The 13,832-nt window shown below is 51.7% G+C and overlaps 4 protein-coding genes across 4 annotated transcripts; 3 read left to right on the top strand and 1 right to left on the bottom strand.

Moving 5' to 3' along the window:
- Positions 1–3,936: 3,936 nt before the first annotated feature.
- Positions 3,937–5,449, top strand: KD926_000483 (phosphatase PAP2 family protein; the record flags this gene model as incomplete). The annotated part of the gene is made up of 3 exons (XM_053096391.1): positions 3,937–4,326; positions 4,453–4,987; positions 5,058–5,449. 3 exons carry the CDS (start codon positions 3,937–3,939, stop codon positions 5,447–5,449), a joined length of 1,317 nt encoding a protein of 438 aa, XP_052959553.1.
- Positions 5,450–6,947: 1,498 nt separating this feature from the next.
- Positions 6,948–9,103, top strand: KD926_000482 (PWWP domain protein; the record flags this gene model as incomplete). Its single annotated transcript, XM_053096390.1, has 5 exons — positions 6,948–7,098; positions 7,199–7,706; positions 7,772–8,141; positions 8,211–8,433; positions 8,493–9,103. 5 exons carry the CDS (start codon positions 6,948–6,950, stop codon positions 9,101–9,103), a joined length of 1,863 nt encoding a protein of 620 aa, XP_052959552.1.
- Positions 9,104–10,302: 1,199 nt separating this feature from the next.
- On the bottom strand, positions 10,303–11,574 carry ppmA (type 2C protein phosphatase PTC7; the record flags this gene model as incomplete). Its single annotated transcript, XM_053096389.1, has 1 exon — positions 10,303–11,574. One exon carries the CDS (start codon positions 11,572–11,574, stop codon positions 10,303–10,305), a length of 1,272 nt encoding a protein of 423 aa, XP_052959551.1.
- A 486-nt stretch (positions 11,575–12,060) lies between these two features.
- On the top strand, positions 12,061–13,783 carry KD926_000480 (putative pre-mRNA splicing factor; the record flags this gene model as incomplete). The annotated part of the gene is made up of 3 exons (XM_053096388.1): positions 12,061–12,102; positions 12,169–12,202; positions 12,270–13,783. 3 exons carry the CDS (start codon positions 12,061–12,063, stop codon positions 13,781–13,783), a joined length of 1,590 nt encoding a protein of 529 aa, XP_052959550.1.
- Between the last annotated feature and the right edge of the window lie 49 nt (positions 13,784–13,832).

The following is a 13,832-nucleotide window of genomic DNA, read 5'->3' as shown; positions in this document are numbered from 1 at the left end:
TGGTTTTCATTGATTGGTATGATCAACTGCATCTGGTTTTCAGATCGTAGCTATAGATATATACTATCAATTGAGCCAGATTGGAGAGCTTCGGGTATCAGTCGCCGGCTGTGGTGTGAGCTTGACTGACGTAAAGGTTATCTCACTTGTGGAACAAGACACCATTAATGGTGAGCAGAAGCACAACAAGCATACCCCATGGCTACCCCATACAGTAATGTTCTACTCTGAATCGAAGACGATGAAGTCAACATGGCGACAGTGCATCCCAATGACGTCATCGTAGTTCGTGCCGTACTAAGAGCGAAGAGCGAAGAGCCAAAGAGTTCAGAGCCCGAGACAGAGCCAAACCTGATCATCGGGATCCGGATCAGTCTTGCATGCCTGGTCATAGTCACTCTGGTGTAGTCAGGGGGATCGCTGGGCAGTGGGTATAAGCTGGGATGCCTGAGGTTCCAACATGCCAAGCATTTCCACGTCTGCCACCCCGGGGAAGAACCCCAAGAGTCCTTCTCTACAACCACCTTCAGGATCATCGCAATTAGTCAGATTCCTCTGATCGGTCATCGCCGACGGAGTTACAGCCTTCCTCTACGGCTTCTTTATGCGTCGGCACGTATACCCTGCATAACCTCAGCATTAACGTATTTCACTACCGAACGCCGCACCACCACCGAGCGCCGCACCTCATCAAAAATCTACGCGTCGTCTTGCCTTCCTTCATTCAACTACCTACAATGCCTCCAAAAGCGCGTCAAATTTCAAAAGTCTCGAAAGAGAAAGAGGGTAGGACCATACTAGCAGTTTCTGCTTTAAAAAAAAGCAGAAATCTCTAGTATTCGTGAAGCAGCTCGCGTGTACAATATCTCCGAAACAACCCTCCGCAGACGACTACGCGGTATACCTACACGCTCAGAAATACACGTCAACAGTCATAAAATAACTCAAAATGAAGAGGAATCGCTTGTACAATGGATTTTATCGCTAGATCGACGTGGAGCGCCTCCCCGACCTTTGCATATACGAGAAATGGCCGATATTTTTCTTGCTGCGCGCGGTACAACGCCTATTCAGACAGTCAGAGAGAACTGGATCTCTAAGTTTATTAAACGACGTAATGAGCTAAAAATACGCTATACTCGACGCTACGATTTTTAACGAGCGAAATGCGAAGACCCTAAGGTTATTAGGGAGTGATTTGATCGCGTACAAATCACTATAATGCAGCATGAGATCGCACAGGAAGATATCTACAATTTTGACGAGACTAGCTTCGCTATGGGTCTAGTAACTACTGCTCAAGTAGTTACTAGAGCTGATTATTATGGAAAGGCATCTCTCGTACAGCCAGGCATTCGAGAATGGGTTACTTCGATTGAATGTATCAACTCTACTGGTTGGGCCCTTCCATGTGTGATCTTCAAAGGGAAGGTCCATATAGAGGGTTGGTATCAAGATATTAAGCTCCCACGCGATAGTAGGATTGAAGTTAGTCCTCATGGATGGACTACTGATGAGATAGGCCTGCGCTGGCTTCAAAATCTCTTTATTCCTACTACTACTGGTCGTACAACTGGAAGATATCGTCTTCTTATTCTCGACGGCCATGGCAGCCACCTTACGCCTCAATTCGACCAGATATGCAGCGAGAATAATATTATTCCTATCTGTATGCCGGCTCATTCTTCTTACAAGCTTCAGCCTCTGGACGTGGGCTGCTTTGCGCCTTTAGAAAAAGCGTACGGGAATTTAGTGGAAAAATAAGCACGCTTAGGAATCAATCATATTGATAAGCTTAATTTCCTAAAGGCCTTTCCACAAGCTCGTGAACGCGCTTTTCAAGCAGAGACTATTCGGAATAGCTTCGCAGGCACTGGCCTGGTTCCATTGAATCCAGATAGGGTGCTCAGTCAGTTGAATATTCAACTAAAAACCCTTACACTATCAGGCAGTCGATCAACCAATTCAGCGCCTAAGACACCGTACTCTACGAGGCAGCTTGAAAAGCAGGCATCTACCGTGAAGCAGCTACTTAAAACGCGTACGCAGAGCCTTTCATCTTCGCTAGAAACTCGATTTGATAAGCTTATTAAAGGTCTTGAATTACATCTTAATGAGCTTACTCTTGCACGCGAAGAAATACGTGAATTACGCACTTGTCATGAAAAGCAGCTTCAAAAAAGAAAGCGTTCTACTAGGCAGATAGCTATTACAGAGGGGTCAGCTATTCAAGAGGGTCTAGAACGATTTCAGCGCGAGAATGAGATCTATGAAGCTCAAGATGCGCTTCCTATAGACCCAGCGCTTTCTGCAGTTGGGCCGCGCGTGCGAGCGCTACCGCGCTGCAGTGATTGTCATAATCTAGGACATAGGCGATTGCAATGTCCTAATCGAGTTCCTAATTAATTTTTAGGCAGAAATGCAATTGCTTAAATGATAGAGGTTCTAGTATTTAGCTCATGGGCAGGAATTGGCGGGAGGTGCGGCGCTCGGGAGTGAAATACGTTAATCATCGGAGCTGACGGAGATGGTCGGCACCGAAGGGGTTCCGCCTCCGACGGTCACGGCAATGGAAGGAAGCAATTCCGTAGATTCAAGACTGATCTGACCGGATTGACTCGGTCCTAGTGATTGGTGATTAGCAGGCTGTCAGAATAACGCGATAGGGGCAAAAAAAAGGACAATATCTGAACGGGCTCGAGCTATCAGGTCCCGCCAACGAAGAATATCTCCAGGGCGAGAGAGGGGTTATATATCGTCGGAACAGCGGACTGTAAGTCTGAGAATCTTGGCATTCGCACTTGTATTCGGAGTTCTGGGCCGATTTTTATGAAGGAGATTCATAATTCTTACTTCGTGCATGGCTTGGCCTTGCAGGTGTTCCACTAACTAGTACCAACTCTAGGACTGGGTAAGCAGTTCCACTCCGACAGGGCTGATCCAGTCTGTGGTTACACATTAACCAATACCAACAACCAACAGTTCGTGGAATTACAGAGCGGAGTACGGTTCTGCTGAGTACTACCTCTTATTTGATCCTCCCTGAACAGATCCCAATCACAGAAGAGGCAAATGCTCGAGTGGCAGCTTACCGTGTTTTGTTTGGTGAGCTGGCACTGGCAACGCTAAATATTAATCAGAGCCGGCCAAGATGGAATCCGACCCGTCCCACCTTCGAGCTATTAGATTGCTCGCCTGCTTCTTATTATTGGTTTCACGGGCCACAGAGAGCAGTCTGCCAGGGTTTTACCAAGCCGCTAGTAGGGCCGTAATCCTACGTAGGGCGGACTCGTCGCTCCTTCCAGCCGGTGGTGAATCTCATACACCGTAGTATTCCGTCTGGGGGAATCCAGCTGCATTGATAAGCAAGGAAGAGAGTGACCAAAAAAAGAAAATCTCGTGCTCTTCTTGGCTGGCTCCATCGGTGCCAGCGAATAATGCTCTTCTCCCCTGGTCAAGCACGAAGAAGTTGGCAAGCGCTCGAACTCCGTAACTGTTACCTTATGGGTTGTAAATGTATGTACTTCCCCCCCACCCCCGAATGAATGTGCATAATTCCAAGCAACAACAATAATAATAAAATTGATCGGGTCGTCAAGAAAGTGTGGCAACGGACCGACCATTGTACTTAGTACTGCCTGACCTTCGTTTACCGTCTCTCTTTCTCTTCTCTTTCCCTTTCACTTTCCCTTTTCCTTGCTCCAACTGGTTTCCTCTTCGTCATTCTAGTGCATGGCTAGGATGACGAGCATTTCCTTTCTCTTTCGCTTTCTGTAACCCTCCTGTTGGTCCTATCCTTGTATAGATAGGCAATTGGCATCCCGATAGTATTTGATACCCTTCGCTATTCTTCCTCTCCCCGCGACTTCGCCCTAAGCTGGTTATCTTATCCCCCCCCCCCCCTTCTCGTCTCCCACCCATCGTCAGGGCCTCGACATGGGCGCCGGTGCAGTTTTGGAACCCTTGGTGGTTATCGTGCTTCTTTTTGGCGGCACTTGGATAAATCGCAGCGCTGGTTCCTTTTCCACGGCGCGCCGGACTCGACGCCGGTCAGGCGCCTGGCCTCGTGATGAATCTCCGGATGTGGTGGAATCGGGCATTTCCACGCCAACCGCAAAGGATGGCCTATTGGACCGTCGCTCTGCCTCGCCGTCCCTCCTGCAGCCCGAACAGAGCTCGTGGCACCGGAGGCGAATCAGTCTGTTTTCGTACTCGTTCGAGGTGACTTCGCCAAACACCGTCGTCTTTCAGGACCGTTTCTTGAGTCGTCTGCTTCGAAAACTTCCGTTCCTCGCCGAATGCTGGTATTGGGCCTTGGTATACTGGGTGCGTATCGCCTCCATCTTCCTGATTCTCATTTTCTGCCGTCATTTGATCGATCTCCAGACCACCAGTGTCCTCGGAGAGAGGCCCTGAAGCAAGATGAAAAACTGACCAGAAATAACAACGCAGACATACCAGCTGGGTCGAGCATTCACGGCCGTCACGCTTCGGGAGGGAACTGTGGACGTGGCGAGAAAACATGCGCTGGAGTTGATTCGTATCGAGGAAGCCCTCGGGGTATACTGGGAGGTTCCGATCCAGCAGTTCTTTCTCCGGCACGCTAAGCTTATGACATGGACCAATTGGATATACTCCTTCATCCACATACCCGGCACCATAGCATTCCTGGTCTGGCTTTACTATTACACCACCACCCGCAACAGGTCCGACGAGTCGCAATTCGGAAAGCCTCGAGGCGTGAAGAGCGGGTCCCCGGCGGGCCCGCTTCTTTATCAAGCTCGGAGACGGACGCTGGCCGTGTGCAATCTTCTTGCCTTCGTGGTGTTTACCTTGTGGCCCTGTATGCCACCTCGCCTGTTGAGCGATGAAACCACGGAGGGCCCCGATGGAGAGCTGGGACGCAGTTACGGTTTCGTGGACACAGTGCACGGGGTGAACGGCGCAGGCAGCGTGTGGACGGAGAATCGATTTTGTAACCAATACGGTAAGAGGCCCCTTCTTCGCCGATTCTCCGCTCTATATCGTCTTCTCGGCTAATTAAGATCGTAATGAAGCCGCTATGCCTTCGTTGCATTTTGGATACTCTCTGATGATCGGGCTGACAATTATGACCATCCCCTTACCTGCTCATCATCGCCGGTCAATCGGACTGACTCGGTGTTTTGGACTGCGAATCCCGTCATGGCGTCGACTGGCCTGTCTGCTTGTGGGTTTCTCCTACCCATTCATCATTTTGGCGGCAATTGTGGCCACGGCGAACCACTTCATTCTGGACGCTATTGCCGGGGCAGTGGTCTGCGCTCTGGGATGGAGGTTCAACGGAATCCTACTGTATCTGCTACCGTTAGAGGACTATTTCTTGTGGGTGGTCCGTATACACAAACCAGAACCGACGGAGGGCTTTGGGAGCGCCGATGTTTGGTCCGATGACGAGACTCTGGAATAGGGTGCCCTATCTTGATTCGATCCCTGAGAATTCTTGTTTTTATACTATTCTTCCGCATCCTAATTATCCTTGACGGCCTCCGATTTTTTTTTATTCTTACCAGGAACGCATGTATATATAAACCTCCTTCGAGGGGAGGCCCAGTTTAATGATTCACTATTCCCAACTGACACTTTTGTGACGGTCGAAGTGACCTTTTTCTCTCAGTTTTTTTTTGGGTGCTTGGCTTTCAGGAGACTCACGTTTGTTTGTTGGTCAATAAATTCTGGGGTATCGCACCTCATGTAGATGAAGAGTTTCTTTTTTCTCTCATGTTAGGCGTATCTGATCAGAGTTGAGTATTGTATAGAGTGTAAATATTCAGGGTCTGACAGATTTGTTTAATATTCTATAAATTTGTCGAACCCTATAGAGGGGCGACTGCGTAAATAAGAAAGATTTCAGCATCTTTTCTGCTCTGTCGAGGGTTGAGGGAATGAATGTCCCGGACGGAGAGTGAATGCGAGGCGGGAAAGCAGAAGGGGATGGGCGAGAATGAATAATAATATGGAGATCCCCAGTAATTAACTCGATTCCAAACTTCTCTCCCCTCCTCCCTCCCTCTTCCCTCTTCGTTCCTCTCCAGTTCCGACTTAAATTGAAGACGCTCCCCCCAATCGCCCCCTCTGTCTTCGTGCGTCGACCGACCTTTGCGATCGTGGGGCTTTCCTTGTCGCTCTCCGTTCGGGTGTCACTGTTAACATCAACCATTGCTTGTGCCACCAGGTGAGTTGCTTTTGCTTCCCTCGAAACATTTCCAATGATTTTGCTGAACGTGATCCCTAGGAATCTTCTTCGTTGCTCCGTCGCTTTGTCTGAGGACGCAAAAACCGCGACTCTACTCTTTGCAGTAGCTACGCTACGTCGATCACTGCGAGATTGTCAACGGCTGTTCACCAGTCTTCCATCTCCATTGTTTCTGTCCGGCGCAATCATCGCGGACATCACCGCACGGGGTGTGATCTGACGTCCTCCTCTCTTGTCCCGATACATCGACCCCTTTCTTTGGTGGTTGTGATTGTCTACTAGAGTCCTTGGCGTCTGGGGACTGCTGCACGTCGCGTGAGGGACAGGATTCATCCCGGACGACGGACTACCGGGTGAAAAGACGAGTGAAGACGTGACCGGGCTATTAGACATCGTGGTTGACGTCTTCCTGGAATTTTTTTCTATTTCTATTCCGTTGTGTTGGAACCAGACGTTGCGTCATTTGCGGTGACGGTTCCCCCTTTGGCCGCCGGAAGAAGCAGCGCACGCGTTGTTCGACTTCCCGCCTCCCGTCGCGACCTTCTCCACCACTTCTCTTTCGCTCCTCTTCCCTTCTTCCCTTCTTCTCCTTCTTTTCCCCTCCCCCATTCCCACATCATCCTCCCCACCATCCTTCCTCCACCCCATTGAAAAAGCTCCGATCTCCATTATCTCCTGATCTTACTTTTTCAATCGAGCTCCGCTGCGCATCATGGCTGAGGACACTCCTGCCGCAGCACCCGCTGCTGAGTCGCCGGTTGAGCGCGCTCCGGAGCCCAAAGCTGGTGCCACGGAATCGGCATCCGAGCCTTCGAAGGAGGACAAGGCAGAGAACGCTAATGGGTCGGAGGAGAAGCCGTCTGGTAAGCACCTCCCCGGAGAACCTTGTTTCCGTTTGGTACCCACCGTGTGTGTTGAAGTGCGCGTGCGTGTTATTATTGGACATGGGGCGCTGACTTCAAGTTCTTCGGATTTTCCTACTAGACGATGCTACCGCCTCTGAAGAGAAGAAGCAATCACCCGAAGCTTCGGCTGAGCAGCCCAGCGCGCCCGCCGAGTCAACTGACGCGAAGAAATCGGAAGAGGGCGCTGCCGCCGCGGCCGAGCCTGAAGCTCCTGCGGCTTCAGAAGCCAACGGAACTCCGGCATCGGCCAAGAAGTCCGGCGGCTCAAAGCGTAAATCCACGGGTACCGTCCCGGAACACAAATCCAAGCTCAACAGGAGGAAGTCGCAAGTTCGCGTCACCCACCTGGACGCGAAACCGGGCGAGTACTATCTCGCGCGTCTTCGAAGCTTCCCCCCCTGGCCGTCTATCATTTGCGACGAAGAGATCCTCCCCCAGACTCTCCTGAGCTCGCGACCCGTGACCGCTCGCCGACCCGACGGTAGCTACAGGGAGGACTACGCCGACGGCGGCAAGCGTGCCCACGAGAGGACTTTCCCCATCATGTTCTTTGAGACCAATGAGTTGTGAGTAGACCTTACCTACCCCTCATTTAACGTATGTCGGGCAGATTAGCTAATGATTACGCCAGCGCCTGGATTCCCAACACCGATTTGAGCCCCATCGACTCCGAAGCCTGCAAGCAAGTATCGGAGAAGGGCAAGTCGAAGTTGCTTCTCGCCGCCTATGCCGTTGCCAGCGAGGGTAACGACCTTGCGTATTTCAAGAACCTTTTGGCGGACCACCAGCGTGCCATGGAGCAGGAGGAGGAAGAGCGCGAAGCTCAGGCGGCCGCAAAGGCAAACGCTAAGGCCGAGCGAGAGGCCAAGAAGAACAAGCGCAAGAGTATGGAGATCATCGACGATGAGGATGTGGATATGGAAGACGCAGGCGAGGGAGCGAAGAAGTCGAAAAGCTCAAAGAAGCGCAAGAAGGATGCTGAAACCGAAGGCGAGGAGAAGGTGAGTTTGCCCGATAAGACCTGTCAAACTTTTGCATTGATGAACTGACGTTGCGTCCCTCTCGTCCAGCCTGCTAAAACACCCAAGACCGGTACCAAGCTGAAGCTTACCACTCCCAAGACTCCGGCCAGCGAGAAGAAGGCCCCCGCTTCGAGCAAGGCCAGGCAGACCGCCAGCAGTAAGAAAGCTAGCAAGGCCAGTGAGGAGGCTGAAGAGGGTACCCCTGCCGCATCTAAGGAGCCCGAGAAGAAGGTGAACCCGGAGGAAGCCAAGGACAAGAAGGAGAAAGAGAGTACGGTGTACCCCTGATAGCGTTGAGCCACCCGTACTTAGTTTGCTAATTTAGTCTAGTCCTTTTCGTCCGCCACAAGCTCCAAAAGGGCTTCATTTCACGCGACCAACCCCCGAAGGAGGAAGAAATGACCACAATGTCGGGCTACTTCACCAAGTTGGAGAACTACGGCGATCTAGAGGTTGCCATCATCCGTGCCACCAAGATCAACAAGGTGTTGAAAATGATTGTGAAGCTCAGCTCCATCCCTCGCGACGAGGAATTCCAATTCAGACGCCGTGCCATGGATCTTTTGTCCAAGTGGAAGACCGTGCTTGATGCGGACACCCCGGCTGGCGTCACCGATGAGAAGGACAAGGACGACAGACTGAAGGCCAACGGCGTGAACAAGGAAGACAGTGTAGACACCCCCACCAAGGCCGACACTGAGGGAGAGAAGGAAGACGAGCCCAAGAGCAAGCAAGATACTGCTGAGCCTCAGGATGAGCCGATGACCGATGCCGATGCTGCGGAGAAGTCGGAAGCTCCTGAACCAGCTAAGGAAGAATCTGACAAGCCGGTCACCAAGGATGATGCAGCCACGGCAGACAAGACAAATGAAGAGAAATCCACGGAGGAGAAACCTACCGAGGAGAAGTCCGAGGAAAAGACCGCGGAAGCTGCTGCATAGATATGAGTGGCTTGCCTGCTTTCGGTTGTCTCTCTTTTCTTGTTCATGGTTGTTTGTTTTCCATTTATCTCCCCGTACTGGCATGCAGTCTAATTTGCGTCTTTCCCCTTCTCTTGTTTCGCTTATCTTGGCTTTGTGTCGCTAGTGTTTGTATCTCTCTTCCTGTTTCCTAATTTATTTTCCCCCTTTCTTTTTTTGGGATTGAGCAAATGAAGCCGAGAATCTCACCAATTCAAGAAAAAGTCTTTTAAAATCTTTGTTTTGCGATCTTTAAATCCCTGCCCGACAAGCCCTATCTCACTTGTCAGATGTACACCTTCTTTCCACTGCCTAGGCCCTGCACAATATAAGATGGAAGTCCAGTGATTTCGATCAAGACAAGCCCCCGCCCTATCCTTATTATCGTTTTGTTGGAAGTTTCTGTAAGCGTGCTTGCCGAACCGGGGTTCCCTGGGTCGCTTTCCCTGCCTTTCTTTTTTTTTTTTACCTTGGTTTTTTTTTTTTTGCGTCGTTCTTTCATCAAGAATGTTCATTTTTATCAACTCTTGAATAGTGTCTGTGATTTCTTCACTTCATTTTCCCTTTTTGGGGGTTGAATCCACTCCCCAGGCATTCTGATTACATATGCACAGTACACGATCGAGTAGGAAGCATTCACAGTCTGTTCTATTCAAATGTTGAATTTTTATTCCCATTGATTTTGACACCGTAGCTGTAGATGCCAGTAGGTGTGGTGAAGGTAATTCAGATGCCATGTTCTCTTATGCAAAGGGAACGACTGTCTATCGTCTATAATAAAATAATACCCGAGTTTTTCTTCTCCATGCCTGTCCATAGACAACCAGCCAAGCCAAGTGAAACAAAAGAAACAAAAAGAACAGTCAGACCCGCCCGATTTAAATAAAGAAACACAGTAGGAAAAAAAAAAAAAAAAAAACCCTGCAAGACCGACCCAGAAAGACGACAGAAAGAAGAAAATCCAGAAAAAAAAAAGCCTATTATTTAATATGAACCGTCCAGAAATGCAGAGTACAGTGCGCCGTGCTGTGTGTTGGTTGTATGTGCGCCGTTCAGGATCTCTGCCGCGTATCGTATCGTTGGTTTATATATTGATCTCGTAAAGAGAAAGATCAAGGAAGAAGAGGTATGTATATATAAGAAAAAAGGTGTTGAAACAAGGAAAGAATTGTGACGTGCGTTTAAGATGAGGACGATGCCTGGATTCCCTCATCCACGGCCACCACGGCCACGACCGCGATGTCATCAACCTTGCCGCCGCGGTACCAGTCTCCGGGATAATACCGTTGAGCTTCTTTGGCGAAGGGACCGTCACGTCGGAAATCCTGGCTAGCGAGCTTGGCTTCTCCCGCGATGGTGGACGCAATAAGGGATTGAAGGGTGTAGGGTTGGTCCTCTTGTTTCTTAACGGGTTTCTCCGAAGAGGAGGAAGAGGGCGGAGAAACCAACGACGCCAGTCCGTCTGGACCAGTGAGGAGGCCGAGCTCATCGGAGGGTTTGATACCGGTGCTGCTCGTGGCCGTCCATGCTCCGGTCAGTACCATGCGGCTGGTGACAAGCTTCAGAATATCCTGGTTGTTCAGGTTGTCGAAGACGCCGTCCGTTGCAAGTAGTAGCACGTCGCCGTGCTGCATGTGAAGGTTCGTGACGGCCGCGTCGCGCGGGAAATCCTCGAGGTAGGCGCCGCCGAAGATGGAGGCCTGCTTGCGCATGCGAGGCGGGATGATGCTGAGCTGGTAGGGGGTGTTGAAGCCGTGGGTCTGTGGGATGGAGTAGTGGTGCACGGCGGCGAGTCGCAAGAGGACGGACCCCGAGTCTCCTAGATTGGCCAGTTCAACGCGTCCGTCCGGTAACCCGACGCCCACGGATGCCGTGCAACCGCCGGCGCGAATCGAATCGTCTGCGACGACTTTGTCGTAGCCCGCCTGGAGAAGGTTCTTCGCGCGCAGTTGCTCCGCCGGCTGCTCCCAGTCCAGGGCCGATTGGGCCATGTAGCCACAGAGGGCGTGCGAGAAGTCGGCCGGGTCGACCTTGGACTCGGCCCAGCCGCCGACGCCGTCCGCGACAGCGAACGCGACAGATCGGCGATCCTCATGGCCGATGCGACTGACTAAAAAGGCGTCCTCACCGCTGTCGGGTCTCCGCTTGCGCCGGATCGCGGGATCGGTCGTGTCCGTGGCTACGCCCACGGCGGACAGGTCGGGGGTGAAATTGTAGGAATTCTTGGTCGGGTGGAATCGACGGCCTTTACCGGACGCGGAGGCGGCAACACGGTAGGAAATTCGAGGGGCGTCCAAGCGGCGACGAGTCGAGTGGAAGGACCTGGACTGAGAGGTCGAGTGGAAAGGGAGGTGAGCGGAAGAGGTGGACGATAAGAAAAAGAAGGACAATCGATCGGCGACCGCTGGGGTCCTGCAGACCGAGCTGCAGGCTCTTCCGGGGGAGAGCAACATGGCAAAAACTTATGTATATAAAACAAAAGAGATGATTGTAGATATCCAACCCACCGCTTGGAGGGAATAGGGAAACGATGGGAAGGTTTCAAGAAGTAGAAAAATTATTTTGACGGCCGCCGCGAGAAAGCAAGGCGGTTGACCGCCCACGGGATTAAATTCATCATTCTTTCTTATCTCGTCTCCATCTTCTTCCTCTCTTCTCTCTGCGAAGAACGAGTATTCTAGACTCGGCCTGGCGTTTGTTGGGGACCTGCATTTGCATGATCTTTCCTGTCCTTCTCTGACGCTAAATTTCTACTTAAATAATCCATTTCCTTTCCAATTCTTTGTCCCGCCTTCTGCTCGTCGCAACCGTTTTGTCGATCCCCTCTTTTGTGACCTGCTACTCCTTATTTCGACCATTAATCTTCGTTCCGAATCAATACCACCTTTGATTTCGAGCTTCAGGAATTGTCGCGACTTAAGTCGACCTTCTTGCCCACCATGATGCACCCTTCGAGACAGGCGTACGTGGAGGAGGCCGAGGTAAGGATATCTTCTTTCCGTGGCTTACATGTATTCTCAAAACTCTAATTTGCCGTGGAATTGCAGGATACTGACATGGGCATTGACTTGGCTAATCTGCGTAAGTGGTCGCATTCCACACCTATATTCCGTTATATCCCCACCGTCTAACGATTTCACTTTCCTAGCTGTCGACCGCGATTATGAACTTCCCTCTGCGGCGGCGGGCATCCCCGCTGAAAGAGCCTCTGCCATCCTGTCCCAGTTCGAACGAAAGCGCAAGGCCGCCGCCATGGCCGTGCCGACCGACGATACGCGAGTGCGCGCGCGACTGCGAGAGATCGGAGAGCCCATCACACTGTTCGGCGAAGGACCCGCGGACCGGCGAGATCGATTGCGAGAGCTCCTGACGGATTTGGCGGAGAGGCAGGGGGCCGATGGCGATGTGGACATGGATGCTATGGAGGACGAGGAAGAGGAAGAAGCAGAGCAACAGGAGGAGTTCTACACGGAAGGGTCGGAGGATCTCTTGAACGCCCGCAAAGCAATCGCGCGTTTCTCTCTGCCCCGCGCGAAAACGCGCGTCGACCGTTTGCGAGAAGAGTCGACGATTCCATTGAGAACGCATATCAAACATCGCAAAGCAATCAAGGAAAAGTTGCAAGGATTCGACCTCTACGGATCTCAGATCGCCGGTGACCGTCCCGTCAGTATTTGCCGATTCTCGCCGGATGGACGGACTATTGCGACTGGAAACTGGGGCGGTGGGGTTAGCTTGCTGACGGTGCCGAACTTGGAGGAGAAACGGTCATTCAAGGCGCATTCAGATCGGGTGGGAGGTCTGTCGTGGTTCCCCGGGGCTACGTTACCCACCTCGGATGTATCCCCATCGACCGTCAACCTAGTCTCCGGTGGCGGAGAAGGAAACGTGTGCCTGTGGTCTCTCGATAAGAATGAACCGCTGGCGACTCTCTCCGGTCACTCTGGCCGTGTGTGTCGGACGGAGTTTCACCCCTCGGGTCGGTACGTCGCCTCCGCTTCTTACGATACAACATGGCGCTTGTGGGACGTGGAAACGACCGCCGAATTGCTACTCCAGGAAGGTCACTCCCGAGAGGTTTACACTTGCGCCTTCAACAACGATGGCTCTCTAATGGCCAGTGGTGGACTGGACAGCATTGGACGAATCTGGGATCTGCGGACGGGTCGGACGGTGATGATTCTCGAGGGCCATATTCGTGAAATCTACGGCCTGGACTGGGGTGTTGACGGATACCGAGTGCTGTCGGGCTCCGGCGACGGATGGGTTAAATGCTGGGATCTGCGTCAAGTACGAAACACGGGCGGTATTGGAGCGCACAAGAGCGTCGTTTCCGATGTGCGATGGTACAAGGGAACGGAATCGGCGGCATCCTACCTGCCGTCGCTGGACGGCCAGAACGGCCGCATGGAGGTCGACGGTGCCACAATGACTACGAGTGATGTGCCGACAGCACCCGTGCAACCGCGGAAGTCGGGCACGTTCTTCGTGACCAGTGGATTCGATAAGAACGTCAATATCTTCAGCGCAGATGACTGGTCGCTAGTGAAATCGCTGAGTGGACATGCGGGCAATGTTCTCAGCACGGATATCAGCGACGATGCGAAATGGATTGCTAGCTGCGGACATGACCGCACAGTCAAGCTTTGGGGAATTGAGTGAAGCATTGACACTACGGGACCAATCTAGAGTATCTTGCTCACTGACTCAG

This window comes from Aspergillus affinis (genome assembly GCF_023601865.1).
Source record: "Aspergillus affinis strain CMG 70 chromosome Unknown NODE_10_length_487445_cov_86_957759, whole genome shotgun sequence".
NCBI classification, from domain to species: domain Eukaryota; kingdom Fungi; phylum Ascomycota; class Eurotiomycetes; order Eurotiales; family Aspergillaceae; genus Aspergillus; species Aspergillus affinis.
This window is presented reverse-complemented; position numbering and strand designations above follow the sequence as displayed.